The sequence below is a fragment of the Acinonyx jubatus genome, chromosome E1, assembly GCF_027475565.1.
Source record: "Acinonyx jubatus isolate Ajub_Pintada_27869175 chromosome E1, VMU_Ajub_asm_v1.0, whole genome shotgun sequence".
NCBI lineage: Eukaryota > Metazoa > Chordata > Mammalia > Carnivora > Felidae > Acinonyx > Acinonyx jubatus.
Genome location: NC_069397.1, coordinates 55,905,904 through 55,933,066, shown reverse-complemented (window position 1 = coordinate 55,933,066; position 27,163 = coordinate 55,905,904). Strand labels below are relative to the sequence as shown.

General features: G+C 62.4%; 1 protein-coding gene across 9 annotated transcripts in view; it reads right to left on the bottom strand.

Annotated features, from left to right (window-relative positions):
- Positions 1–3,008: 3,008 nt before the first annotated feature.
- The window catches only part of SEPTIN9 (septin 9), a 148,185-nt gene continuing 124,030 nt past the window's right edge, over positions 3,009–27,163 (bottom strand). For all 9 annotated transcript variants that reach the window (XM_027052328.2, XM_027052326.2, XM_027052329.2 and 6 more), the window contains 9 exons: positions 14,074–14,265; positions 12,011–12,139; positions 11,545–11,626; positions 11,074–11,211; positions 10,322–10,439; positions 9,344–9,439; positions 8,965–9,061; positions 5,986–6,037; positions 3,009–4,957 (listed from right to left, as the gene is read on the bottom strand). In XM_027052328.2, the coding sequence (XP_026908129.1) occupies positions 4,828–4,957; positions 5,986–6,037; positions 8,965–9,061; positions 9,344–9,439; positions 10,322–10,439; positions 11,074–11,211; positions 11,545–11,626; positions 12,011–12,139; positions 14,074–14,265 (1,034 nt within the window). In that variant the 3' untranslated portion in view covers positions 3,009–4,827. The remainder of the gene's footprint in view (positions 4,958–5,985; positions 6,038–8,964; positions 9,062–9,343; positions 9,440–10,321; positions 10,440–11,073; positions 11,212–11,544; positions 11,627–12,010; positions 12,140–14,073; positions 14,266–27,163) is intronic.

The following is a 27,163-nucleotide window of genomic DNA, read 5'->3' as shown; positions in this document are numbered from 1 at the left end:
CCTTCCTACCTCGGGTGTCCCCGGAGCCGCCCTGCAGCCCCGCGGGAGAGTGGGGCTCAGACCGGAGGAAGGAGGGTGGTGAGGCCACCTTTGCGGGGCTGCACGGAGGGGCTGGGCTTGGGGGAGAGTCAGCCCCACCGACCTCTTAGCAGGTGTCGCTGATATTATCAGAGAAAACCCAGACCATCTTATTTTCTGGGAAGGCCGGTGCCCTCGGAGTAGGGGCCGGGCTGGGGTCTGCGGCCAGCCAGGGTCGGCAGAGGGTCAGCAGCCTTCCCGGAACTCTCCGAGGACGCGCTCTCGGGTTTGGACTCCTGGCAGCGACGTTTTCATCAGCGACCGACCCGTGTGCCGGTGTCAGGCCGGTACCCCTGACACGGGCGGGTTCCGATCCCCCGGGCCCCTCCTGGCTGGGCCTGGGGGCGGTGCACACATCTGGAAAGTGTTCTAGACGCCAAGGCAGGAAACGCATCTGGTCTGCACAGCGAGTCCCAGTCTCCGCCATCCGGGACGCCCGAGCTGGGCCTGAGCTGGGCCCAACCTAGCCTTCCTCAGGGGGAGAGGAAGGGGAGAGCAGGGGTGAAGGGGAAGGGCAGGGCGGGGGACAGAGGGCTCCTGCCCCAGTGAGGGACGAGACAGCCTCAGTCGGGCTCCCTGCTGGGTCGGAAAGGGGGTGGCTGGGGACCCCTGCAGGGTGGTACCTGAAACGGAAAACCTCCAAAGCCCTCAGCTTGCACACACTGGGGTCTAGCCCAGATGTCTGCATGGCTCCGTCTTCCCTCTCGCCCCCCAACTTCCTCTCCCCAGCACCCCCAAGCCCCGGGGGCCCCCAAATCCAAGTCAGGCAGGATACGAGACAAAGCACAGGAACATTAGTGCTATGAAACTCCGCCCCACCCCCCACCAGAGTTGGCACCAGGGAGGGGGACGGTGGGGCTTTTCGTTTCTTTGTGGCGTATTTTTGCTTCTGGCATTTTCCACGTTGTCTTTCCGCGCATAGGCTACCTTTGTAGTCGGAAAGGAATGTTTAAAAATGGCAGGGAGCACATCCATAAATACAGATCAAAAGGACACCCCTTAGCTGATTTCCACCTGGCTTCTTCCCCAGGTGGAGCCCACCTGCTCTGGGTCCCTCCCCACGGCCCCCCCACCCCCGCGGATGCAAGTTCACACACAAGGCAACTTCCCCAGCTTTGGAAAAGCCACAAAATTGCCTATTGATTTAATCATCTTCTGGCTTGTTCGGGCCCGGCAGGCCACAGCAGGGAAGACGTGAGCTCAGGACACCTGGGTGCCACAGCACCCTCGGGACGTCCCACCCCCACACAGGGGCTCAGAGCCAGCATGAGGCTATGGCTGGTCCTTGGGACCTCCTGCTCCCCCCAGGATGTGTCGGCAACAGCCTGCGCCTTGCAGCTCCTTAGGAACCCCTTGGGCCAAGGAGTCTGAGACCAGGGGCCTGAGGGGTGGGAGAAGGTGGTGTGGAGTCTACACAGGGTGAGCAACTTGTCCAGCTCGCCCAGGACCTTCCTTCCTGGTTTTAGCTCTCAAAGTCCCGCGTCCCTGGAAAACTGGGACAGTAAGCCACCTGGATCTGCAGCAGGGGATTTGCTTGGTTGGGGGAGGGATGGAGAGCCCCATCACTGCGGGCATTCACGGACTGCCCTTGGATGGGAGTGTGGACGGGGGTGTTCTGGTACCAGCCAGACGTGGTAAGTAGGCCCCCGGGGCGAGGAGCCTGATTCCTGAACTGAGACCAAGGCTGGGAGAGGGTGTTGGGCCCTGGAGAGGGTCAGGTCCAGAGACAGCAGCTGGTGCACAGGGATGTGCCAGCACGGGTGAAAATGGGGACGCTTTTCATCTGGAGGAGGGAGCGGGGCTTCAGGGTCAAGGAACCGCCAACAGCAAACAGATCAGAGCCCGAAGGGCCGGGCCCAGCGGCCCCCACATCTGGACTGACTCTCCTCCTCCTCTGGAGCCCAGACATCTGCAGTCAGTAACAGACCTCGGGATCCTGGAAGCAGGGGCCCCACGTGGCCACCGCCCAGTGAGTCATTTGGAGATGAAATCCGTTCTGCAAAATGAGCCCACCTGCCCGACAGAAGGGCTGGCTGGGGAGGTCATGCCGAGACCTCGCAGCTCGCGGGGGGCAGAGCAAACCTTGGACCCCAAATCATCGGAGTCCCAATGCGGGGACTTGTGCTTACCACCTTGCCCCTGAGGCCTGGGGACAGAGGGGGAAGGGGGTGCTGCGGGCTCAACAGCACCCACCCCCCTCCCAAATTCACGTCCTCTCAGAACCTCGGAGTGTGGCCTTATCGGGAAATGGCATGTTTGCAGGTGTAATTAAGGGAAGGACGAGCTGAGTCATCGTGGATTCGGCTGCACCCGAAATCCAATGGGAACGCCTTAGAAGAGGCAGAAGAAAAGGGGACAGCATGGCCTGCCGACCCCTCGGTCTTGGACTTCTGGCTTCCAGGATGTGAGAGGACAGATTTCTGTGGTTTTAGGACCCCCCCCCCCCATGTGTGGTGGTTTGTGATATACAGCAAAGGGCTCCAGGCCTCCTTCCCCAGGCCCGTGGGGGGTGTGCAGGGATCCCCCGAAGGCAGCCTCCTAAGCCCGTCTACTGGGGCCCATGCTCTCCAGAAGGAAGTTCACCAGTATGCAGTTACTGTCAAACACGGACCAGTTTATAGGGTTCGATCTGGTAAAATGAACTTTAAGAAAAACTTCCTTCCCAACGATACAGGGAGAGAAGCGGCTTATGGCGCCTTCCTGTGCAGACCTTTCAAAGCCTCCCGAGAAATGAATGAATTAGGAAAACTTTGCCCTTCACCTTCCACATAAGCAAGAGCTTCTAAGTCCCCTGACGCCGGTTCCCCGGCCAGAGACTGAGCGGGCCTGGAGGCCACGCTGATGCCAGCCAGCTTCCTCGCAAAGGGGAGCGGTGCCCCTGGGGTCAGGAAGAGAGAGAGAGACAACCAAAAACCCAAACCCAGAAGCCCTTTCCAGGTTTGCATTTGGAACATTTATTTCAGGAAATACATTTCCAACACTTTTGTTATTTATACAAAAAGACGAATTTCTCAGGAGGCACATAGCAGAGGGCCACTGTGGAACAGAGCCCAGTGAAACTCACAAGTTTTCAAAATCTGGCTACAGAGAAGGAAAGCGAGAAGCCACCCCAAGGCCGTGCCCACCGCGGAGGCCGCCCCGCGCCCCCGGGGCCCCGACGCTGAAGGCGGGGGTTTCCTTCGAAGTCTTGGGTCTTGGTTTTGGCAAAAACGCGGCAAGTCGGCAAGTCAACAGTTTCGCCAAGGGGTCCTTCCTGTCTCGGGTGGGGGGGTGAACGTGCAATGCAAGGACATCGTACGTGCACACGCACACGCACAGGCCTGTCCACATCCCCTTCCTCCCGAGGCTCTTCTCGGCGGCGGCAAGAAGCCAGCGGGGGGGTAAGACAGACGTGTACCTCGCCTGTGTCTCGTCTCGTCTCGTCTCATCGACCTGAGCCAGACCCCGCGCTCTCCGGGAGGCAGCGCGTGTGGTCTGCCGTGCGTGGCGCGGACGGTGCCTGCCGGTGGCCCCGTGGAGACAGAGCGTGAGGGGGCGGGGGCGGCAGAGACCGGCCGGGCCACCGTCGGGGAAAACCCGTTCTGCAGCCCGACCTTGGGCTGTGCACAGCTGACTCTTGACCTCTCCCTCTTTGGGGGTGGGGTGGGGGGGGTCTTTACCGTGGGCTCCGCGGTGGCAGGAGCCTGGGGACATCTAGGGCAACACAAAGCCTGGCCTCCCACCTCTTGGGGTCATGGTGTCAGCAAGGCCTGGGTCGGGGGGGGGCTGGATGTGTATCTGCGGTGACCACCCACGCAGAACTGAACCAGAGCATCTTGGGCCAGAGAGATGTCTAAACAGGCAGACAGACAGACAAACACACACACTCTCCCAGTCAGATGGCGGTGCAGGGCGAGGCCCCGGGGACCACTGGGGCCTCTCGGCACGGGCCCGGCCCCCTGCTGCCCGCACCTGCCACCTCTCTCTCCCCCAGATTCACTTGCTCGGACCTTCTCAGACGTGGTGGGGGTGGGCTAGAGTGGGGTGCATCCTTTTCCTTCCTTTGAGTGACTCAATCCCGGGGGGGAGGGGGGACGAGGGAGAGATAAGGACCCGTCTCCCTGTCTCCCTGCGCTGCCCCGAGTTGCGGTGGAGGGGACGGTGGGGCGGGTGGGGGGGGGGAGCGCTGGCTCGTGGACGGCTGAGATAAAGGCACTTTCTGCTCCAGGACGAGCGGGCAGGTGGGCGGGCGGGCAGCAGCCAACGGGCCTCCCCGTGTCTAAGCAACTGGCAACTTGCGTCTCACAGAATTGACTATTCTGCCCTCCGGGTGGGGCAAGGGCGGGGGCTCTGAGTTATGGCCCGGGCCTCGGAGGGAGGAGGGGGCAGGAAGGGGGTCCAGGTCACCAGGCCGGCGGCCGCTCACGGCCACCACGCTCGGAGGCTGTGGCCGAGGGCCACCAGGAGCCGGGCCCGGGGTTGGGGGCTGGCCCTCATCAGCGGGTCCTCTCCTGCTCCTCTTGGCCACGGGACGGCCAGAGAGGCAGCCTCCTCTCCGAGGCCCGCCCGGTCCGGGCCCCACAGTCAGCGGCTAACAAGGAACACACTCAGGAGGGCACACGCCATCTTGTTACTGGGCAGCGTGGAAAGGGGCGGAGAACGACGACAAAGGGAGGAAATTATATAAAATAAAACAGGGCGTGTGGGCGGGCCTGGGGGTGGCGGTGGAAGGGACTGGGGGGCGGGGTCCTGGGGGGTGGGGGTGGGGGTCTACATCTCCTGGGCTTCTGGCCCCTTCTCCTCGACGCCGTTGGACGTGCTGCCCTCGTGTAGACGCTTCACCCGGTACGCTTCGAAGTGGATGCTGCTGGTGATGTCCTTGATGTTCTGCATGTGTGTCCTGGGGGCGGGGGGCACGGGGAGGTCACAGGGCAGGCCACGGGTGGGGCGGGGGCGAGGCGGGCGCTGACCCAGGACTCCCACCGCCTGCCCCCTTCCACCTCCCTCCCCCCCCCCGCTTGGCTCTCAGGGGGCCCCCAGGAGGGCTCCCAAAGCCCATCAATGGGGCGGGGTAGGGGTGGAGGGGGCAGTCTCCGTGGCAACCCAGACCCTCTCAGCACACACTAATGCACACGCCCGCCCCTCTGTGTCAAGCCTGTGGCCAGTCCGGGCTGGGTGCACACTCCAGGGGACAGGGCTGGCCTGTCCTTGCTGCCACCCAGAAGCACCAGGCCAGTGGCTAGTGAAGAACCACCGGTCCAGGGGAGCGGCCTGAGCTGGGGTGCTGGTCGACCCTGCGGTCCTATGCTCAGGCTCTCCTCCCCCCACAGCCCAACAGGAGAGACTGGAGAGGGGGGTCAGAAGGGCTTACGGTAGGGGTCTTTTGCAGCCAGGCCCTCCAACATGGTGGGGTCACCCCTGGAAGCTACATCCCACCCCTAACCTGGGGGCCGCAGGGGCCACAGCAGGAGCCCCGCCCTCTCCAATCACTCGCCCAGGCCCAGCCCCCCGGCACCCTCTCGATGGCCTGAGGATGGCTGCTTCCGGGCAAGGAGAAGCCTCTGCTGGGTCCAAGCGGTGGGGTCCGGGGACACTGGGATGGTCGCAGGAGACACCACCCCCATGCCCGGCATACAAGGACCCCTCCCTGGGGCCCTGAATCTCACGGGCTCCGGCAGCCGCAGTCCGAACCTGGCCCCTCCCGTCCAGGGGATCTTATCATACAGATTAAGAAGGGTTTTCACTTCCTGCTTCATTTCCCCGGAGGCGTTTTAGACCACGGGCTTCCGAGGTCCTGGGGGGGGGGGGGGGGGATGTGCTAGCTGCTGTCCAGGACCCCCGCCTGCTCCCCCACAGTCCACGCTCCTGATTTAGGGCCTTCTGGGGTCTTCAGGGGGCCAAGGCCAGCACCCCACAGCCCCCTCTCACCTGATAAGGAGGTCCCGCAGGTAGGCGAACTCACAGTGGGTGGTGTTCTCAACTGAGGAGACAAAACGGGCTTTAGCGGCACTGGACGCCCCTGCCCCGGTCCCGCCTGTCCCCTGCCCCCCCCCCCCCCCCCAGTAGATCCTGGTGCGCAGAGGAGTCCCTGCTTCATCCCCGGGCACCGGGCGGCTGGCAGGCACCCGGTTCCACAGATCCCACCGTGGCGGGCCTGACCGGGCTCCTGTCCTCCAAAGGGTTCTGTCTAGCAGGGACACGGCCCAGGAACCAGCCGGGCAGCAGTGGGGAGAGGGCTCCTGTAAGGTGGGCCGCTGCTCCCGCTGGGGACCAGGGAGGTCTCCTGGGAAGAGCAGCCCGTCCCAGGGGATCCCGGAGGACAGGAGGGGCGGGTAACAGAGGCAGGCAGGAAGTCGAGCTGGGATTTTAAAGCAGCGGCCAAAGTGGCCCGCTGGGTGTCTTCCCCACGCACACACACAGGACGCACGGGGACGCGTACTGTGCGTCACCATTTACATCAAGCTCAGGAACCAGCAACGCGGAACACCCGCGTTGCCCGGTGACACCCAGAGGCCCCAGGGAGCGACAGGCCCAGCGGTCGCCGTCTGCCCTGAGGGCGGAGGGCGGAAAAGGCGCCCGGCCCTGCACATTTAATCCAGTCTTCACACACCCCACGAGATACCACTCTGGCTCCTCCTCTGTGGGCACGAGTCTGTCCCCCCCGCCCCCCCCCCAAGCCGGCAGGCAGGGTCGGGGCGCAAAACCTCCAAGTGCCTCCGCCTTGCCAAGCTTTCTGGATTTTACTCCCACTGCCTCTTGCCTGGGTTCTACCCACCTCCCCCCACGTCCCCACCCCCGCGGGGCTGGGCCCTTACTAGAACCTTCTGCCACCTAACATGGAGCAGCAGTGAGAGAAATGGTGGCAGGAGCGGAGCCCCGAAGCTGGGAATGTGAGCCTGTGGCTACTGCTTCCTGGCTTGGGGAAGTTCCCTGGCCTCTCTGACCCCCCGTTTCCTTGTCTGGAAAGCGGGGAGGAAATGTCACCCACCTCTCAGGGACACGAGAGGCCTGGATGAGCTAACTGTGTGCTTCGTGACCCCCCACCTTCCTCCCGAGACGCTGCAGGCGGTTTCCGAGGATGGGTAAAGTATCTCGGGAGGGCGCACAGCAAGTTGGAGAGAAGATCAAAGAAGCAAGACCAGGGATGGGGCAGGGTGGGCAAGAACGAGGCAAAAGCGCTTAACAACCACGCTTGCCGGAGGCGAGCACAGGGCGGCCGGTCCCGTGGCCAGTCATCAGTGCACAGGGTTCCGGGGATTAAGAAGCCACCTGTGTTCTAGGACGTGCGACGGTTCCGAGATGGGGCAGAAACCTCCTCCGGGTTCCTGGGATGGGAGACCCACCACCTCCCCGCCGTCCTTACGAGGTGCTGGGGGACGGTTTCCCAGAACAATGTCAAGGTGAGCAGGTGCCACGGCACACCGGTCACGGGATATGCGGGCTCGAGGCCCCAACACAGGTGCCGGAAGCAGGAACCAGCCCCACGAATCCTGCGCGCCTGAGCTGGCCACCAGGGGGCAGCAGAGGCGTGCCCGTCACTGGACTGCCCCTCAACCCTCTCGGAGGTCCCCGCTGGCCTTTCTCGTCGGACACCCCTCCACCCTCCAAAACACGTGCCCGTGAAAAAAGGGCCCTAAGGGGCAACGTTTCAGGACGAGCCCAGGTAAAGCCTGGTGGAGAGACTGCCGCGTGGGACACAGAGGTGAGCGGCCCCCACAGAGGCACGTCCGGGATCGAGGCCCTTAGACGAGGGGAGAGCTGTGGAAAGGCAGACCCAGCAGACGCTGGAGAACACCCAGGCAGCGGCTGGTTTAGAACACACTGCCCTGCACCGAACCCGCCAGCACCGGGCACCCCAGGAAGGTCTGGGGACTCTCCACGCTTAGAGCGTTTGCTGCCCCTAAAGCTCCAAGGTCTTTGGGACATTCTCCTGTTTTGCTAAAGTCTCGGCCCATAGTACCCATTTCAAGGATGGTGAAAACTGAGGCCACGGCAGGGGGGGGGGGTGGCTAAGGGACTTGCCCCATTTCACAGAGCGCCAGGGGCGGGAAGAACACAGTGGCCCATCTCAACCTGTCCTTTCTCCCCCGTCTGTTCTAAAGCGAGAGGAAGGAACAGAGTGGACGGTGGAGAAATGCCCGGGTACAGCCCACCTAGGGTGTTACCGCCCGAGCGGCTGACCTGTGTCTGCCAGAACCCCATACATACTTGTGAGCGACAGCTTATGTGGAGAGAACGTCTGAGGACGTAATTGAGGTAAAGAACCAAAGCGGTGGCCATCTTCGATTTCGGGTGGACACTAAGGCAATGACCAGTGTCCTTCCGAGGAGACGGAAAGACAGACATAGTCAGAAGGCTGAAGGCGGAGCGGAGACCGGGGACGCGCCAGGGGACGCGGAGGGTGGCTGGCAGCCACAGGAGGGAGGCCCGGAACACATCCTCCCTCAGGGCCTCCGCAAGGTACCAGCCCTGCTGACATCTTGACCTCTGGCCTCCAGAACCAGGAGGGTAAGTCTCTGCTCCAAGCCACCCAGTCGGTGCTAATTTGTGACAGCAGCCCCGGGACGCGAAGATGTGGGGGTCCCGGGAAATTCTGCAGGGGTTGCGGGCCGCCTGGCTCTCGGAGCCGGATGGTGCCGGAAGCCCACCCCCGCGCTAGGCCCAGAGAAGTGTGGTAGTTTGTCCAGGGTCACACAGCACGCCTCCGAATCGGCAGCCCCGGAAACCCAGAACTTGGCGGGATCACGGGGCGCCTCCTCTCTGGATGTTCCCCTGCCCCGTGGGCGGTCGGGATGGAGGTACGGTTCCATCAGCGAACGGCCGGGGCGCCCTGGACAAGCCACTTGCCCCCCTCCCTGTGGCTGAGTGGGGCAAAGCGGTAGACGCGGTCCCCAGAGCACCCAGTACCTTCGATGGTGCCCCACTTGGTTTTCCTTCCGAGGATCCTCCTTCCGTTCACTTGGTACTCGTGGTCGCTGCCCACCACAGCGAACGGGATCATCTCCTGCGGGCAGGACGGGCAGCGCGCGTCACGTGTGTGTGCACAGGCCGGTCCGCGCCCGAGGGCCCTGAGCCCGGGGCCCCCCACCACCGAGACGCTTGGCCTGAGGCGGCCACATGCGGACACGTGGGCTCTGACCCCTTCCGGCCCAGAGACCGCGTTCTCACGGCTCAAGGCCATCACACCCATGACCCCAGTCCCCCCGGACAGGGCTAGGAGAGCCCGCCGTGTCCTCTGACAGGAACCGAGGGGCCTCTGGGAACGGCGTCCGGCCAGTCTGCTCACCCGGAACTTCTCGTTCACCAGCCGGTCCTCCGAATCCTCGTCGAACTCCTTCTGGGGGTACACGTCGATGCCGTTGGACAGCAGGTCCGCGGTGATCTGGGGGCCCGGAGGGGAGAGATGTGGGCACCGTTCGCACAGCGAGCCGGACTGGCCCGCCAGTATCTGCCCATGCTGTGGCCTCCAGTAAGCGAGTGGCCCGGGCCTCGGGTCAAGCGCAGGCTCTACGGGGGCAGGTGACCCTGGTATCTCCAGTTCTGGTGCCTCTTGAGGGGAGGGGGGCAGCTGCAGGCCCACCAGGAGAGACGTGCAGCCGCCCGAGGGAGCCGGGTCACTGTTCCCGAGCCCCGGGCTGTCTACTCTCTCCAGCTCATCCCACCCCGAAGACAGCAGCTCAGGGTCGCGGCGTCCTCCCTCGAGCTCTACCTGGAAACCCTCTGTCACCGCAGGCCCCGGATGCCGCACGGGCCCGACTGTCACCGCCCTTTACAGCATCCGCTACCCGCCATGCACGACATTCCCGTGCACGGCCGTCATTTCTGCCCTAAGCACAGACCCACACCCGTGAGCAGCTTCAAGGGGCTTTCTCCTTCCTTCTCCCTCCTGCAGACACAGCCACAGGAGACAGTCCTTCCCTAAGCATGCTGGGAAAATCCCCAGCATCGGGGCCTGTGGAGCCTGGGGGATTAGACCGAAGGGCCTCCTCGCTCACGCCCACTGGGGCGGAGGCTCTGCGGGGCCCCACGCCTTGGTTCTCCAGGTGGTTCTGACGTGTGGCCGTGTGGAAGCAGCAGCCCAAGGCGCATCCTCCTGCTCGACAGCAGCCCGAAGTGGGGCCGCACGGCAGGGAAGGGAGGTGCGGCCACCTGCCCCCCCCCCCCTCCCCGGTGGAGACCACCCGTTTCGGATTTTTCTCCTCCAAGAAAAGCCCGGCGTGCTGTGTCTGATGCCCCCCGCGAGGAGGAAGGTGGAGAGACCTACCCGCTGTTTGAAGTAGACCCTCTCCTCCAGGGTCAGCGTGTCGGCCTTGGCGATGACGGGGACGATGTTCACTACTTTGCTGAGGCGCTTCATGAACTCGATGTCCAGGGGCCTGAGGCTGGAACAGAATGGCCTGGATGAGTGTTGGGCCGGCAGGGGCCGAAAGGACGGGCACGGGACGAGAGAGGGACGGCGGCCTGCTCCCGGGTGGGTGCATGTCAACAAGGCCAAGGCCGTGGGCTGAGTGCCGGCCAAGCAACAAGCGAGGGACGGCAAGAAGGAAGAGCCAGACAGGAGCGGGCTGAGGACAAGACCAGCTCTGAGCACGGTCCTGGGCGAGGAGTCCTCCCAGAGAGGGGCCGTCATTGCTCAGGTGGCGGTGGGGGCTTCACTCGGGAGGGAGAAGCAGGAGAAGCAGAGAAAGGACCCAGCAGCTCCGGGCCTCCGGGACAGGCTGGCTGGCTGCTATCCAGGGCACCCCCAGAACCTCGCCCACTGGCTCCGGCCTGCCACAGTCTGACGGAAGCTCAGCCTGACCCTCCACCCCCCAGCCCCTGACCAGGCACCTGCTCTCGGTGGGTGTGGGGGTGGCTTCGCGGGGTCCCGGATGGCGGGCACGTTCCCTCCCACCCCGGAGCAGAGCCGTGCCCTCTCTCCCCCTGGGGCGACAGCAGCAGTCACAGACGGGGCACGGGGTCCTGAACCGATGGGACAGAACCGCCCCCAACCCCTAGGCCCCGCGTGGGACGTACGAGTGGCCGGTGGCCGGGATGAAGTACAGGCAGCAGTGGACACGCGTGTCCGGGATGCGCTTCTTGCGGTCGATGCTGACCTCCTCCTGCAAGTATCTCTCGTACTGGTCGTTGATGAACTTCATGATGGGCTGCCAGCTGCACGGGAGGCCCCCGTCAGCCCGCACCGGGACCGGCGCCCGCCCCGTCCCCGCCCCCCCCCCCCGGCAGGCCCCCAGCTCCCCGAATCCCAGCCCGGCACCCCATCTTCTACCACAAGGGCCGGGGCTGCTGGGCTTTCTCAGCAGAGACCAAAGCCTTACCCGAGAGTCCCCAGACCAGCCTCCCACGCGGCCCTTCGACCCCAGGGGGTGGTGGAGGGAGGGCAGGATTCTCGGGGTTTGGGGGCCTCCGAGGGTTTAGCAGCACCGCAGGCCAGGGGCACCCGTGAGCACTCTTCTCCCAGGAGGAGAAGCCCCCGCAGATCCTCACCAGTTCTCATTGTTGATGTGGTCCCCGAACCCCGGCGTGTCGATGACCGTGAGCTTCATGCGGACGCCCTTCTCCTCGATATCTGCACAGAATCACAGCGCCCACCGAGCTCAGGGGGAGACCCCGGACCCCTACAGATACCCCGTGGGTCCCGCTTGCTAGGGACCTGACCGGTCCTACCCCGGGGCCTATACGGGGTGCCCATGGGTGGTGACCAGCGACGACTCCCCAGGTGATGCCGGGGAGATGACAGCCTCCAGGAGCAAAGCCCAGCAGGGGCCAGCGACAGTTATCCTGGGGAGCCCCCTGCCCACGGTGTCTGGTGGAAAACTCAGGTGTCTCCAGGGGGCTCCACCTGACCAAGGGCTGCAGGGGTCCCGGAGGGCATCCCTGAGCCAGACTTTCAACATGCCCAGCTCAGGGGACCCGGCGTCGACACCCCCGGCCCCCCCACCCCGGCACTCACCGTGCGTGATGGACTTGATCTCGATGGTCTTGGGGATGCGTTCCTCCGCGGTCGGCTGCACGGACTTCCGGCTGATCTTGGATTTGAAGAGGGTGTTGATTAAGGTGGACTTTCCCAAGCCGCTCTGCCCTGGGGAGGGGATGGGAGCCAATCAGCGGGCCCTGCGATTCAGCGATACCTGGGCGGTGCCCCCCACCCCCCAGCACCCCTCAGCGGGGGCCCCCGGTCAGGAAGAAGGGCCGGGATGCCCAGGTGGTGGCCCGGCTCTCGTGGTGGGTGGCTTGTAGCAGGGCAGGGACCCAGAGTACCCAGCAGGAGCTGAGATGCAGAACAGCACAGGGGAGGCCAAGTGCAGGGCCCAGAGCAGGGACGGCCACAGGCTGGTGCCCACACCAACAGACCCTGCAGCTGAGAGGCTGACTGGCCAGCGAGCCCCCGGGGCATCAGGCGGCCCCCGAGCCCCAGAAGCGCTCCTGGCCTTGCCGCGTGTCCAGACCTCACCTGACCCGAGTCCCCTCCCACAGCAGGGGGGATGTGCTGGACTCAGCTGTGGCTGGAAGGTCCCTGCTGCTCACAACTGTCAGAATCTAGGGCTGGCCTTGCTGCTGCTACTGCTGAGGACCCGCAGGTCCCGCTCACAGAGCCCTCGATGTGCACCGGGCGCTGTTCTGACTGTGGCTGTGTAACCCTCCGCATCCCGCACCCAGGTGCTGTCACCCTCCCATCTGATGGAGGGGAAAACAGGCACAGAGCCCAGCGTGGGGACCGGAATCCAGCAGCCTAGCTCCAGGGCCCCGCCCTTGACCTGGGGGCGCCCACAGGGACCAGCCGCAGGTGCTTACAGGGTGTCTACTGGGTGCGCGTGCGCACACAAGACCCACGCTTGCAGCCCCGTCGCTTTACCCCTTCCCTGAGCTGCCTCAGGCCGTGCCAACCAATATATTTAAAAAAATTAAATTACACCCATTTTCCGACTTTGATCATCTGGCAAGGAAAAGCGCGGGCTCCCAGGATGCTGGAGGCCGACGCCGGGAATCCCGGGAGACGCTGTCCAGCGGGCCAGGGATCGGCCTCCCCCGTCCACCTCCCCCCACGGACCACCACGCGGGGCGTGTCCCCGCCACGCTCAGGGGCAGAGCGACATCAAAGGTGCTGACGGCTCAGAGCCTGGAGCTGCTTCGGATTCTGCGTCTCCCTCTCTCTCTACACCCCCCACCCCCACCACCCCTGCTTCCGCTGTCTTTGTGTCTCAAAAATGAATAAATGTTAAAATAATTTTTTTTAACAATAAAAAGAAAAGGTTGGAACTGTTATTATTATCACCCTCAGCACTATTGCTTCCCGAGCGCCCATGACCACGTAGGGGCCACACACAATAACAACTGATTTGCCCCTCCCAGCCCTTTGGGGTCAGGATCACTCCGTTTTACGGATGAGAAAATCGAGGCAGGGAGAAGCCCCGGGGAAGACAGGACAAGCACCACACAGCTTAGTCCGGGCAAAAGTGGGATTCTACCCTGGGTCCACGGAACCCCCAAACAGGTGCCCTCCCACCCCAGCTGCGTCTCAGTGGTGGGGGCCCTGCCGTGGGAAGAGGAGGAGGAACTGAGCCCCCGCTCTCTCTGCTCTGTGAGCTGAGTCCTCGTCAGGCCCTCTCTGGGCCTCATCGCTGCCTATAGAGTGGGGCACCCTCTTCACAGGGTTTCTGCGAGGACTGAATGGGACCCCTAGTGGCCGTCCGGTTCTCGTGGGGCCACCGGGAAGCCACCAGCCAGGCCTGCAGAGCCCTACCCAGGGCTGGGCCTGGTGATGCTTCGGCAGAAGGTGCAGGCCACTGGTCGGAGACCAGCCGGGTGGTCTCGGGTTCTTACTACGAGGAGGCCCCCCCCTGAGGCGTGGGTGAAGCTGGGGCCCCCCTGGCAGGTACACGGGCACACACACAACGCCACACGCGCCCTGCAGGCCTGGCGTGTCCACACCCATTTTGCACAAGGGCAGACTGAGCCCCGGAGCCCAAGGGGCCGGCCCACGGGGCTGGGTCCCAGTGTGGGGCGCATGCTCACCGACCACCATGATGTTGAACTCGAAGCCTTGCTTCATGGCCTTCCTGCGCATCTGCTCCAGGATGGAGTCGATGCCCACATAGCCGAAGTCCGCGGGGGCCTTCTCGTTCCGGGGCGCGGGCACCTGCTTCAGCCCGGCATCTCTGGGGGTGTCGGCCATGTCGCCAATGCAGCCCGGAGCTGCCTCGGGGGCTGCGGAGAGAAGAGTGGGGGCGTTAGGGGGCCGGACACAACCATCGGCAAAGCGCCCGCATCCTCGGGTGGTTCCGACCACCGTGCCAGTTTCTCAGATGGGGAAACTGAGGCTCAGTTGCCCAAAGACCCCTTTGGAACACCCCAGCGCTAAAGATCCCCCCCCCCACACACACACAAGGCACGGGCCGCAGAGCCCTTCGCTCAGCTCCAGGATGGAGTTGACCCCCAGCCCTCCTCTTCCCAGCCTCCACCCTGCCCCAGGGCACCCAGGTGGGCCCTCTCCACCTCCTTCCCTGACTCAAATCGGCCCCAACACCTGCTGCAGCCAGAAGGCCTCAGGACCCTTGGGGTCAAACAGCCAAGTGTTTGCGGCAACCTGTGAGCCAGGGAGGGAGCGAGCATTGTTCCGTCACTCCTGTCATTCTCGGGTGACAGGTGTTCAATCCCAGGTACCGCCAGCAGCCCTGGACGCAGAGTAGGCTCCCCCCGGGGCCCATCTGTTCCCGGGCGATGGCAGGCAGACGAGGCCCTGTGGCAGCTCCCTACCCGCCCCCCCCCCCCCCACCCTGGACTGGGCCCGGAGGCGGAGGTCTTCTCCCTGCCCAGCCTCTGTGTGCCCCCCACCCTCAGACCAGGACGAGGTCTATGAACGGGCAGATGGGACAGAGCTTCTAGAAATAATTCCAGCTTCCTTGGTTTGTGGGTCAGAACCTGCCTCCCTGTCCCCCTTCCTCCCCTGGCCGCCCTCAGGAGTCCACACACTCAGGTCAGAGGCCTAGCGAAGGGACGAGCAGAAGGCACCCAGTGGGGACCTGAGGGGCACTCACCCAGTGGAACCGGTCCCCACCAGGGTGGGGCGGGAGCACATGGGCCGCGTCCCGGTGCAGCCCCAGACGTGCCACACACGCCCCACCACACCTCTGCTGGGCCAGCCCCTCAGCCCCGGTGGGGCCAGGCTCTTCCCGCCCCCCCAACCGCCATGGAGCCTTTCCAGGGCCGCTCATGGGTCTCCCGGCGCATCCCGAGCACACGGGAAGGAAGCACACTGGCTGTCGTGACCTGTCCCCTGGGCATCCATCGGCCCCAGGACCCTGGTGTGTGCTGGGGCAGGGAGGCAGGGGGAGGAGGCACGGCCGTGCCCTCTTGGCCCTGCCCTGGGAGGCAGCAGGCCACAGAGTCACCGCGGGGCTTCGGATGAACGGTTTCCACTTCCTGGGGAAGTGACCGGACTCTCCCCCTCCACCCCCGCCTCCAAACCCCAGTGGCCCCAGCCGGCTCGCACCTCGGCGGCCACACCTCTGCTTCACAGGCGTGTCAGAGGGAGCTGACACAGGGTGGGGGTGCCCGGCCCCCTTCCCTTCCATAACGAGGATGGTCAGCTCACACATTCCAGAAACGGGAGCGTGGGTGGGTCATCCGCAGGGTCGCTCAACTTCCCCGTGTCCTCAGCCACGCAAAGCGCAGTGATTCCTACCGCGCGGGAAGGGGAGCCAGCAAATAACAGAAGACACCGACGACGACGACGACGACGACGACGACGACGACGGCCAGGGACCGCCCGGGGCCACACTGCCCACCCCCGCCCCCCAGGCCAGGGAAAGGCCAGGGACCCGGGAAGCAGCGATGACAGCCGCGGGGCCTCCCCCCGAGCGGCGCCCGGAAGGCATCTGCCTCTGCTCCCTCTTGAGAAACTGTCCCTGCACTCCAGAATCTTTAAATAAACAAAGACAAGAGCTGCATCTGGCCTTGAACATGTGGCTGTGGGGCTGCTTCCTGGAGACAGACTTGGGGCCCCGTCTTGCAGGGCAGTTCAGCCCCGCCCCGCGTGACCGAAAATTGCTTCCATCTGCCTGCGGGGCCGGGAGCCCTTCCGTCCGGGCCTGGGCCGGACCCCCACCCCCACCCACGGCCCCCTCCGAGCCGCAGTGGTGGGGGGGCGCCCCCTGAACCCCACTCGGCTCTCTCCTCCGCCCGGCCTCTGCTCTGGCTGGGTCCCTCTGCAGGCACCGACACCCACGAAGCACAGAGCAAACATCCTGCCCACCAGGGCCCTGTCTGGGAAGTGATAATAAAGACACGCCAAGCCCCGTCCTTCCCACCAACCCACCGAGGGAAGGGCCTGGCCTCCACACAGGTGAGGATACCAAGGGCTGGGTTGTGCCCCGGCCGGGAGGCAGGCTTTGGAGTCCGGGCCAGGACCTGCATGGAAAGAGCAGAGGCCCCATGAGGCTAACTTGCCCAGAGACACTTTCTCCGAACACTTGCTTTCCCCGGACAGCCACCGGGGCCTGGCTGCAGGAACCCCCTCCTCCAACACCGTCCGTAACGACTTCTGTGATGGGAGATTCTATGCCTGTGCGGTCGAACCGGGTGGCCACACGGGGCCGTTTTTTAAATCGGGGTAAAATACGCATAACGTAAAACGCACCATCGATCCTTTTCTTTAGACGTACTCGGCGCCCTTAAGCCCAGTCACGTTGTTGTGCAACCAGTCTCCAGAACCCTTCCCCATGTCGCCAAGCTGAAACCCTCTCCCCGTTAAACACGAACTCCCCACCCTCTCCCGGGGCCCTGGCAACCTCCATTCTACTGTCCCTGAACGTGGCTACACTAGGGGGCCCCGTATAAAGAGGCTCTCGTGATATTTGTCCTTTTGGGGGTGGGTTTATTTCCCTTAACATAAGGTCCTCAAGGTTCACGCGTGCTGTATGTAGCAGGTATCGGGACTTTTTGTTTGTTTTTTTTTAAAGTTTATCGAGAGAGAGAGAGAGAGAGAGAGAGAGAGAGAGAGAGGGAGTGCACGCACACGGGCAGGAGAGGAGGAGAGAGAGAATCCCAAGCAGGCCCCGCACTGTCAGCTCGGAGCCCGACGCGGGGCTTGAACCCACGAACCGTGAGATCATGCGCTGAGCCGAAACCAGACGCTTAAGACTGAGCCACCCAGGCGCCCAGGATCTCCTTCCTTTTCAAGGCAAAGAGGTCCCCGTGTAGCTAAGGCACATTTTGTGCATCCGTTCATCCCTCGGTGGACACCTGAGCTGCTCCTACGTTTCAGCCCTTGTGGATGACACTGCCACGAGCACCGGCGTGCAAACATCGAGACCCTGCTTCCAGTTCCCCCGGGGTCACCCCGGAAGTGAGATGGCCACATCACACGGCAGCCGTATTTTTAATTTTTTGAAGACCCGAAGACCCGCCCACTGTTTTCGCCTGTGACTTCTGAGCACTTGAAATGTAGCCAGGCCAACTGAGGAACTGAATTGTTTGTTTTGTTTCATTTAAATTAATTTATGGGGCGCCTGGGTGGCTCAGTCGGTTGAGCGTCCGACTTCGGCTCAGGTCATGATCTCGCGGTCCGTGAGTTCGAGCCCCGCGTCAGGCTCTGTGCTGACTGCTCAGAGCCTGGAGCCTGTTTCAGATTCTGTGTCTCCCTCTCTCTGACCCTCCCCCATTCATGCTCTGTCTCTCCCTGTCTCAAAAATAAATACACGTTAAAATAATTAATTAATTAATTTAAATGTAAAAAGCTGCGCGTGGACAGCACAAAATTCTAGTCCAAACGACTCCTTTTACAAGTAGGGAAACTGAGGTCCCCAGAGTGATTTTTTTTCCTGAAACGTTCGCTTCTGTCACCTGTGATCACTGTCCGTGTCCCCCACACAGACCGGGAGCCCCAGGGAGGATGGCAGCAGACCTGGGGGGATGCCCCACGCCATACCTCTAGAAGTGTCCAGGGAGGGGACACTCGACACCCATGGAATGAATGGGGTCTTGGGAGTGTCCCCCTGGTGCAGGGTGGGTGGAGGAGGGCTCTGCGGCCGAGGCTGGCCCACAGCCCCTCCATGACCCTGGTCAGGCCTGTGTCTAATTCACACCCCCCAGTGACTTCTGCCTGGGGCCTGGGCCTCATTCTCTTTCAAATGGCCCTGTCACCTCAACGTCTGTTTCATACCCAAACTTCATGAGATGCTATTAATAGGAAAGGGGAGTTCCCCACACAGAACAATTAAGTTTCACATTTGTGTCCCAGATGACACTCACTGCACCCTCGTGAGCTAAAGGGAACCGCGTATTTTAAAAGTAGAAAAGTCAGGTTCAGAGAGGTTAAGTAACTTACTCAAGGCCACACAGCACCACCTGCCTTTTCTCATTGTTCCTGGCTGCCTCTTGGCCAGGAGGCGATACAGAGAGAGGACAAGCTGCCGCACCCTCACCCTCCCTATGCCGCCTTCCCGGGTCTTTCCCCTCCTCTGAGGATGGAATGTTCCCTGGGGCAGCCTCACCCCGTTCCAGGCAGCTTGGGCCAACAGCTCTGCCCCCAGGCTCCCAGGCCCAGGGCGAAGTCACTGCCCTCCATGCCCCTGGATCTCCCCGATGGAAGGAAGGCCAGGGACCACACAGGCTGAGGTGACCCTACACCCTGGCTTAAACTTTCCTCCAGCCTAATTATTTCCTTTGTTGTAACGGACACAGGACGTAAAGTTTTGACCATTTAAACCCTGTTTCGCTGTTTGGTTCGGCAGCATTCCCAATGACATGCAACCGTCACCACCATCAGATGGCAGAACCTTTTCGTCGTCCTGGATAGAAACTCTGTGCCCATCAAACACTCAGTGCCGCCCCGCTCCCCCAGTGACCTCCAGTGGACCTTCTGGCTTTGTGAATCTGACTCCTCCAGGGGCCTCATTCGGCACGGTCCTTCTGTGTCTGGCTTTGTTCACCGAGCCTAACGGCCTCACAGCCCGTTCCCGCCGTAGCAGGTGCCAGACCTTCCTTCCTTTTTCTGCCTGATAACATTCTGTTTATCCATTCATCCGTCAACGGACACTCGCGCTGTCCCCCCGTTTTGGCTGTCGTGAATAACGCTGCTACGATCACGGCTGTATGAGGATCTGAGTCCCCGCTTTGAATTCTTTTGGGCATCCAGCCTCCTGAGGAAGAGAAGCCAGTCGACCGTCAGCAAGGCTGTGGTTCGGGCAAGTGCCACGGTCATCCTGTCGTCAGAGCGAGGCGCGGTGATTCCCTGCAGACCGCACGGTAGGCGCCAGGGGCCTCGGGTCGTGGCCCCAGCTCCACGTGGCCTGTGGCCGGTCCCCTACCCTGCTGGCATTGCCCACCTGGGAAAACGGGCCACATGTGGTTCCTGAGCACACGGCCTCTGCCACTGCTCTCCGCTCTGAGAGCCCCTGGACCCTGACGCCACGGCTTGCTGGGGTGGCATCCCTAACTCCTAGCCCCGAGAGTGGCTCTCTAGAAATATGCAAAACATCCACCAGGACGTGGACGGATAAACAACATGTGGCAGGTATACCAGTGGCACATTAACTACAAAAGGCCGTGACGTCGTCCTCCCACCTGCCACGACACGGACGAACCTCGAAGACATTATGCTCCCTGAAAGAAGCCGGTCGCCAAAGGTCACACACGTATGATTCCATTTATGTGAAATGCCCAGAATCAGGCAAATCCATGAAGACAGAAAGCAAGCACGCACGGCCAGGGGCTGGGGGAGGGAGAGTGCTTGCTCAATGTGAAGGGGCCTTCTTTTCGGGGTGATGAAAATGTTCTGGATGCGGACGGAGATGACAGCTTGTGAATACAAGCCACTGAACTGGACACTCTCAACGGGTGGCTTGAGCGATGGGGGAACTGTGATCTCAATAAAACTGTCATATTACGAAAGGAAAGCAAAAAGCTTGCCTGGGGAGCTGGATTTAAAAGAACCCTACTGGGCCCACGAGTGCCCGCCGGCCGGCCCCACAGCACAGCGGGCAGCTGAGGCCCAGATGCCACGCTCAGGCCCGAGGTCTGGAGGCCGGGTATGGCCAGGTGGCACCCCCGGGGTCAGCAGCCCTGCATCTCCCAGGAAGGGCGATTTCCTGGGGGGGGGGGGGCGGGGGGGGGCGGGGGCGGGGAGCCAGGGCAGTGGGGAGGAAATCTTGCCAATTTCTCTCCACTGGTCCCCGTTTTGAGCCCTGCCCCACTGACCGCTCCCTTGCTGGGGAAGCCCCGCCACGCCTGCCCCCTCCTTCAGCACTGATACCTGCTGGGTGGCCTCTTCTCAGGAGTTGGGCGGCAGGGCCCTGAAGCAGGAAGGAAGCGCAGGGCTCCGCCCAGCCCCAACCGGCGACCTCGCTCTTGTGTGTGCCCGCAGCCGGGGCTGTGACTTGGGCGCCGAGTGACAAATTCTCCCCCAGCCCAGGGCCGGCCAAGGATGACGGGATCGGATGGTCGCCTGCAGCTCCCCGGGACCACCAGGGCTGTGGGCGCAGCTCTTCGGGCTGGGACACCTCTGGAGCCCCTCACGGCACCCCAGGCCTGATGGGGAAACCAGCACCCCGGGGTCCCCCCTTGGCGGCCTGCTGCCGGTCCCCACGAGTCCCATCCTCCCGGAGCATCAGTTGTCAAATGCAGATGTGGCTCTACTGGGGCCACGACCCCGGGCCACTGCCTGACTCTGCTCCCAGCAGGAGAGGGGCATCCACAGGGCACCAGGCTCTCAGGACAACACTCTCGGGGCAAAGCCAATGCCACTTCCCTATCTCACCCCGATCCTCTCCGTGCCTGGCTCCTGGAGCCGGGGGTCACTGATCCCGGTGTCTGAACGTGCCTTGCTCAGTCACCACCCACAGCGCCTGGGCAGAAAGCAAGGCCAACCGGTCCACGGATGCCTGGAAGGCTACCCAACGGCCGACAAAGGGAACCAGAGTCACCAAGGAGATCCAGGTAGACCCACTCGGGGCCAGATGTCGGGGTTCCCAGGGCACCAGGGACTCCTCTTGCCCCAAAGCCCCTAGACTTCTCTCCTGGAGGAAACCACATGTCCAGACATGTAAGCCTTCTGTCTCCCACCCCACCCTAGCCCAGGTGACCCAGCAGTCAGTCCAAGTTCACCGCAGAACAGTGTACACAGTGGGGGTTCTGGGACGGCTGCCCCCCCCCCCAAGCACGTGGAGTCCACCCTCGGGGACAGTGGCACAGGCTGCAGTGAAGGCTGAGGGGACATCTGCAGACCCCAGCAGAGCACTCAAGCCCATGGCCAGGACGCAGACAGCCCCTGCCCCCTGCCCCCTGCCCCCTGCCCCCCGCAAAGAGGCTTCTTGAAGGTGGGCGAGGACCCAATGCACGTAGTGCCCGGAGTGACCAGAGCTGCTCCTTCCCTCCCGTCTCCCTCCCCGGGTGGCTGCCCAGTCCGGCAGCTCCTGGCCTGTCCCCGCTGCTCTCCTGCTGAGCCCACACCCAGCCTTGGAGGTGTCTCCACAGTGACTGAGTAACGCTGTGTGTGGTTTCCTCTCCCCACATGTCCCCCGACGTGGCAGTCAGGAAACCAGTGCCCTCATCCGCCACGCCCACTCGTGTATTGCCACGTTTAGAGCGGTGCCTGGCACGAGGCAGGTCCACAACGCGATGCTGAATGAACGAAGGAACAAAGGGAGGCACTGATCACAACAGCCGATGTCTCCCGGGGACTAACCATGCACTGGGTGCTACCGTGAATGCCACACCTGCACTAACTCACATGACGTGCACGGCACAAGGACCGGGTAAGCTAGAGACGGGCATTACCCCAAGTCTCCGATGAGGAAGCTGAGGCCCACTTTTGTGGCTTATTATGACCCAGCGCGAGTGGATGGACGGCAGAGCCAGGATTTGAACGCAGGCAGGGTGACCCCACAGGCCAGGTCCTCCAGCACCACGGAAAAGCAGAAGGAGGGGTGCGTTCCTGACAGCAGAGCCCGAGCAGGTGCCGCTGGGGCAGGGACTGAAGCTCTCGCCCCCCCCTCTCCTCCCAGGAGCCGCCCATCCTGTTTAGTGAGGCACCAGGCCTCTCACGGGGCATTAGGAATTTTTTATTTTTAATTTTTAACGTTTATTTATTTTTGAGAGAGAGACACAGAGACAGAGCGTGAGTGGGAGAGAAGCAGAGAGAGAGGGAGACACAGAATCCAAAGCAGGCTCCAGGCTCCGAGCTGTCCGCACAAAGCCCGACGCGGGGCTTGAGCCCATGAACCGCGAGATCGTGACCTGAGTCCAAGCTGGACGCTTAACCGACTGAGCCCCCTCAGGCGCCCCAAGGGGCATTAGGATTTTAATCTTCATAAACCTGGGAGCAAAGTCATTCAAAGGTCAAGCCTGGTTGGGCAAGCTCTTCTAAAACAGCTGCAGGGAGCAGTGTGGGGGTCCCAGATTCCAGGGGACTCCAGGGCAGGGGCGCTGATGTAGAACCCTGGTACCGCAGAGGCCCCCCCGCCAGGGGCCCCGTCAGAGCTCCCAGATGGACCCATCCTAGCAGGCAGCAAAATGCCCATTTTCATCCTAAAACCCCAGCTCCTAGAGGCCGCCCCAGGTCCAGGTGGAACTGACAAAATTCACAGGGGCCTCCAAGATGACTCCCCACTTCTGGTATCAGTGACACGGGAGGGAGGCGCTATTCTTAGTCAACCTGGGGAATACAGGTGAAGGAAAGAGAATGGCAAGTCCGTGGGGCCAGGCACACCCACATTCGGGGGCTGCAGAAAGGCCCTGGACCGAGACGTCAAAGAAATGGCTGCCGACAATGATCGTGGAAAAAGATCCCGGGGCCCTAGGGGACCAGGACCACAATGTAGATTCACTCAACAAATATTTGATGGCCAGGGGGTCTCCCTCCCCGAGCTGCAACAAGGACCAGCGAGAACAAGCAGTGTCATTCGGGACGGGGCGTCACTCCTGCGGGGCTCTGAAAACAGGACCCTTTCCCATTCACTCGGCTCCTTCTTCCTCGGGTCCCCCATGCACCTACGCCGGGGGCTGTTACAAACTCCCCATAAATGTCGCAGGGGAACTTCCTGTTCCCTTCTAAAGATGGAAACACTGAATACAAATGGCCGAATTTTGCAAATTTGTGCGGGTGGGGATCGAGGAGGGAATCGGAAAAGCACACATGCCTCATCTGATTCGAGAAGTAATTCCACATCAAATTACACTTCACACTTTGTCCGGGGCAGGAAGCGGCTCGTCACAGTCTGGTCAGGAACGGGGCTGCCAGAAATCTGAGACTTTGCCCTCTGGCCTGAAACTCTGCTTTAGAAACGGAGCCCAGAGGCTGGAGCCTCTCCGGAGAAAGGAGGGATTTGCAAATGCAAAGGGCTGCATTTTCCCCCCCCCTCGGCCCTCCTTCCCTTTTCCGAGGAGACCGAAACTCCAGTTCTAAAGCTTCTGTGTGAGGAGACTCAGGGGAAGTGTGCATGAATAAACATCTCCAAGGACCCCATGCCCTTTGCGGACCCAGGAGGGGACACGGCAGGGACAGTGCCATCCCAACCCGACTCATTCATTCATTCATTCATTCATTCAGGGGCCCGAGGCGCCCCGGGGCGGGGAGGGGGGTTCCCCCACTCTCACTGCCCGCCAAGGCTCCTCGGCTTGGCTTTTCTCCCGCCAAACGCGTTCAAGCAAGCTTCTCCTCTATTGTGCAGGAAGGAATCTCAAGAAGCTCTCCCTTTCTGCCAACACGGTTTCAATTGGCCCAAGTCGGCGAAGTCAGATTTGGACAGCGGCCACCTCTCTCCCCATGCCGCCCCACCCGCTTCTGGAAGAGGCCTTCTTCTGTTCTCTATTTGCAGCCTGGCCACCTCTTTCTCCTCCTCCAGGGAGCTCTCAGCTGGGCTGGGCGGCCCTTCGGAGACCCCGGGCTTTGCTCAGGGCAGGCTCCGAGCTGCAAGAATGGTTCACTTCCTAAAAAGCAGTCTGCAGAAGGGCCAGGGCCAGGGCTGAGCCCTCCGACTCCCTGCATCAAGGATTCATTTTTTATTTCATTTTCCACTACCCACTGGCCTCGCAGGATCAGGGACTGTGCCCCCCCCCCACCCCCAACACAGAGCCTCCTCCCACCCCAGAGAACCTTCCAGCACAACGGGTCCCCGCCCCAAAGCAAACCCAGAATCCAACCCCGGGCCAGCCCGCCCACCGGGTCTGAAGGGGCCGGCTGACCACAGAGATTCTGTTAGTTCTTGGCAAATATTTGCCAAGTTAAAAGCAGAAAGAAAAGATTCTCCCCCCGTGGATGGGTGGAAACTGGCCATTTGTCACAGGGTAGAATTTCCTCTTATCAGGGATGTCCCGCTAAGGAGGGGTGGGGGGAGGCCTCCCCTCCCCCTGTCCCCTCTATCAGCGGGACTGTCAGCAGATCCTCACCAGAGGGACAGAGGCTGGGGGCGCTGGAGGTCCCGCCTCCCCCAGCTGATGAAGTCATCTGAGGAAACAGGGCTCCCTGGGGGCCACAGGACACCCCCCCACCCCCCGGCCAGGGGCTAAGCAGAAGATCTCCCTCGTGCCCAGGGTGCTGCAGGAGGCAGAGTGTGGCCCGCGGGGGCCATGCAGGGAGGGCCACATTCCTGGGCCGGAAGCCTGACCAGATGACCCCTGAGGCAGGGAGTCAGCAGCCCTGGACCCCCTTGAATCAGGTCCCCCATCCCTTTGTCGCTCTGGCTGCGGGCTGAGGAGTGGCGAGAGAGCTGGAGTCATCTTCTCTCCCACCTCTGGGCCCTTCCTGCTCAGGAGAGCAGAGGTTCTGGAAGCAGTGGGCTCGGGGCCTGGGGATTAGCAAGGACTCCTACTCGGACCGCGTCCCCCCCCCGCCGGCGGGGCCGCTCCGATTCCACATGTCCCAGACTCCACTGCTCCCCGGCGCTCTTACGGGAGCCACTCGTTCCGAGGATAAGCCCAAGAAAGGCCCTGTGAACTCTGAGGACACATCTGAAGCCAGTAGGGGAACGTGGGACGGGGAGCCCGCCCATCGGAGGAATGTCAGAAACATAGCCACCCCTCTACCTGGGGCCCTCCCCCAGGAAAAAGCCATGTGCAGGGACAGCTGCCCAGTTACCCCTCGGGGCGGACGTTCCATCGCCCTTGAAACACCGCCTGGGGTCGGGGGCGGGCGGGGGTCGCTGGCCGTGGGCAGGGTGCAGACACCCATGAGCCCAGGGCTGGGTCATACACCAGAGAGAAGCGGGCACAGCCCATTTCCTGTCTGCACTGGGGCGTAAAGCTGGGGCGTACTTCTGGACTGGTGGTTCTGAGTGCACACGGCTGCCAGACCTCTGCGGAACAAAGTACTGAGGGGTCACCCCTCACCCTACGTTGCAGGGAGTGAGCCCTGAGCACCCCAGTCAGTCTTTTCCTTCCTGCTACGCTCTCTTCTCTTAGCCGCGCAGGCCTCCGCTGCCTTTCCTCTGTCCGAGGCTGCTGGGGGGCTCAGCCTCTTTGCTGGCTCTCCTTCCACCTGGAAGTCCTGGCCCCCGGCTGGACACTCTCTCCAGGCGACTCTGCCCAGCCCCTGAGCGTCACAGGCCAACCTCTGTCCGGTTCACACACTGATGCCAATTGACCGTCCCTCTGAGTCCGTCCCAGCTCAGCGGAGATGCCCCGAGGCCCCACCGGCACCAGCATCTGTGGCTCCCGCCCAGTGAAGTCTGGAGGTCTCAGACCGAACGTGCCCCAAACTGAACTCTGACCCTCCAGGCCGCCCCCCAATCCCTCCACGTGAGTAAATGGCACCTCCAGGCGTCCAGTTATCACAGCTACAAATCTGGGGGGCCCAGCCTTGGTCCTTCCCCTTCCATCACCCAAACCCAACCACCTGTCCCAAAGTCCTACCAGTTCCAGCCCAACATCCCTGCAGGTGGCGGCCTTGCTTGCCCCCACCACCCAAGCCATCACCATGCCTGCCCTCCACCCTCACCCCCCACCATCACACTCGCTGTGTGACCCAGAGCAAGGAACTTAACCTCTCCGCACCTCCATTTTCTTCTGTGTAGATTGGGACAATACTACTGCTTGCCTCCCGAGAGCCCTGGGAGAATCAAACAAGATTGTTTACGAAGCACACGGAACAGTGCCCAGTCAGTGCTCTAAGTAGCTGTACCAAAAACAGAAGCCCATACCCAGCTCTCCAGCTTGGGTGAATGGACTGTCTCCCCAGCTCTTACCGGCTCTGCGAACAAGGCTCCTCACAGAGGTTCTCTCCTGCTCTGCTCCTGGAGGAACCCCTCATTTCCCCAGTTGTTGAATGAATGAATGAGTGAGTGAATGAACGAACGAATAGGAAACTCGCTACCCTTCCTTCCTCCTCTCTTCCCAGAACACTGTAAGGGGCCGGCCCCTGCTCCCCGGCCAAGCCGGGTGGCGCCTCTCGGCCCGGCCCCAAACTGCTGGCCCGCATCCTCTCCCACGGGCTTCCCCACGGCCTTCGGCATGTGGCAGGATGGGAATGGGATGTTAACCATTTCCAGTCTCCGTCGTCCTCTGGAGCCACAAAGCACCGAAGAGGAAGGATGGACGGATGGACGGACTTCCGAGGACAGCTCCTGCCCATTCAGGAAATTTTGCTCAGGAAATGGGGGGGAAGGGCGCCCGGAGGAGGAGAGGTGGGCAGAGACTGGGCCTGGGGCAGGCATGCCGGTGGGCAGGGGCTTGGACCACCCCGGTCACTGCCCCAAGCCGCTCCCCACCGCTGCAGATGGCCTGGCCAGTGCAACAGCGACAAGCGAGTCCCCAGCGTGGAGGGACCAGGCTGTCGGTCACCGGGCAACCCCGGAAGACATGCCCTCCTGGGAACTAGGGTCAGTCGGTTAGTTTCATAGCCCAAGGGTGACTCTTCCTGCTGTCCCCTAATCTGTGGTCCAGCAGCTACACGTGACCTGCCTCCAGCCCAGACTGAAGAGTGGTTAGAACAACTGGCAAAGAGAATTTATTAACTCTGACACAACCAGTCTTGGAAACATACCCAGTCCCGGGGCCCAGGGGCTCAGCCTGGACCAGACGCAAGGGGCCGGCTGGGCCCAGTGAGCAGCGCTGACCCCCAGGGCTGGGCTGGGCTTGGGCACTTCTCAGTCTGCAAAGCGCTCAAACTCGC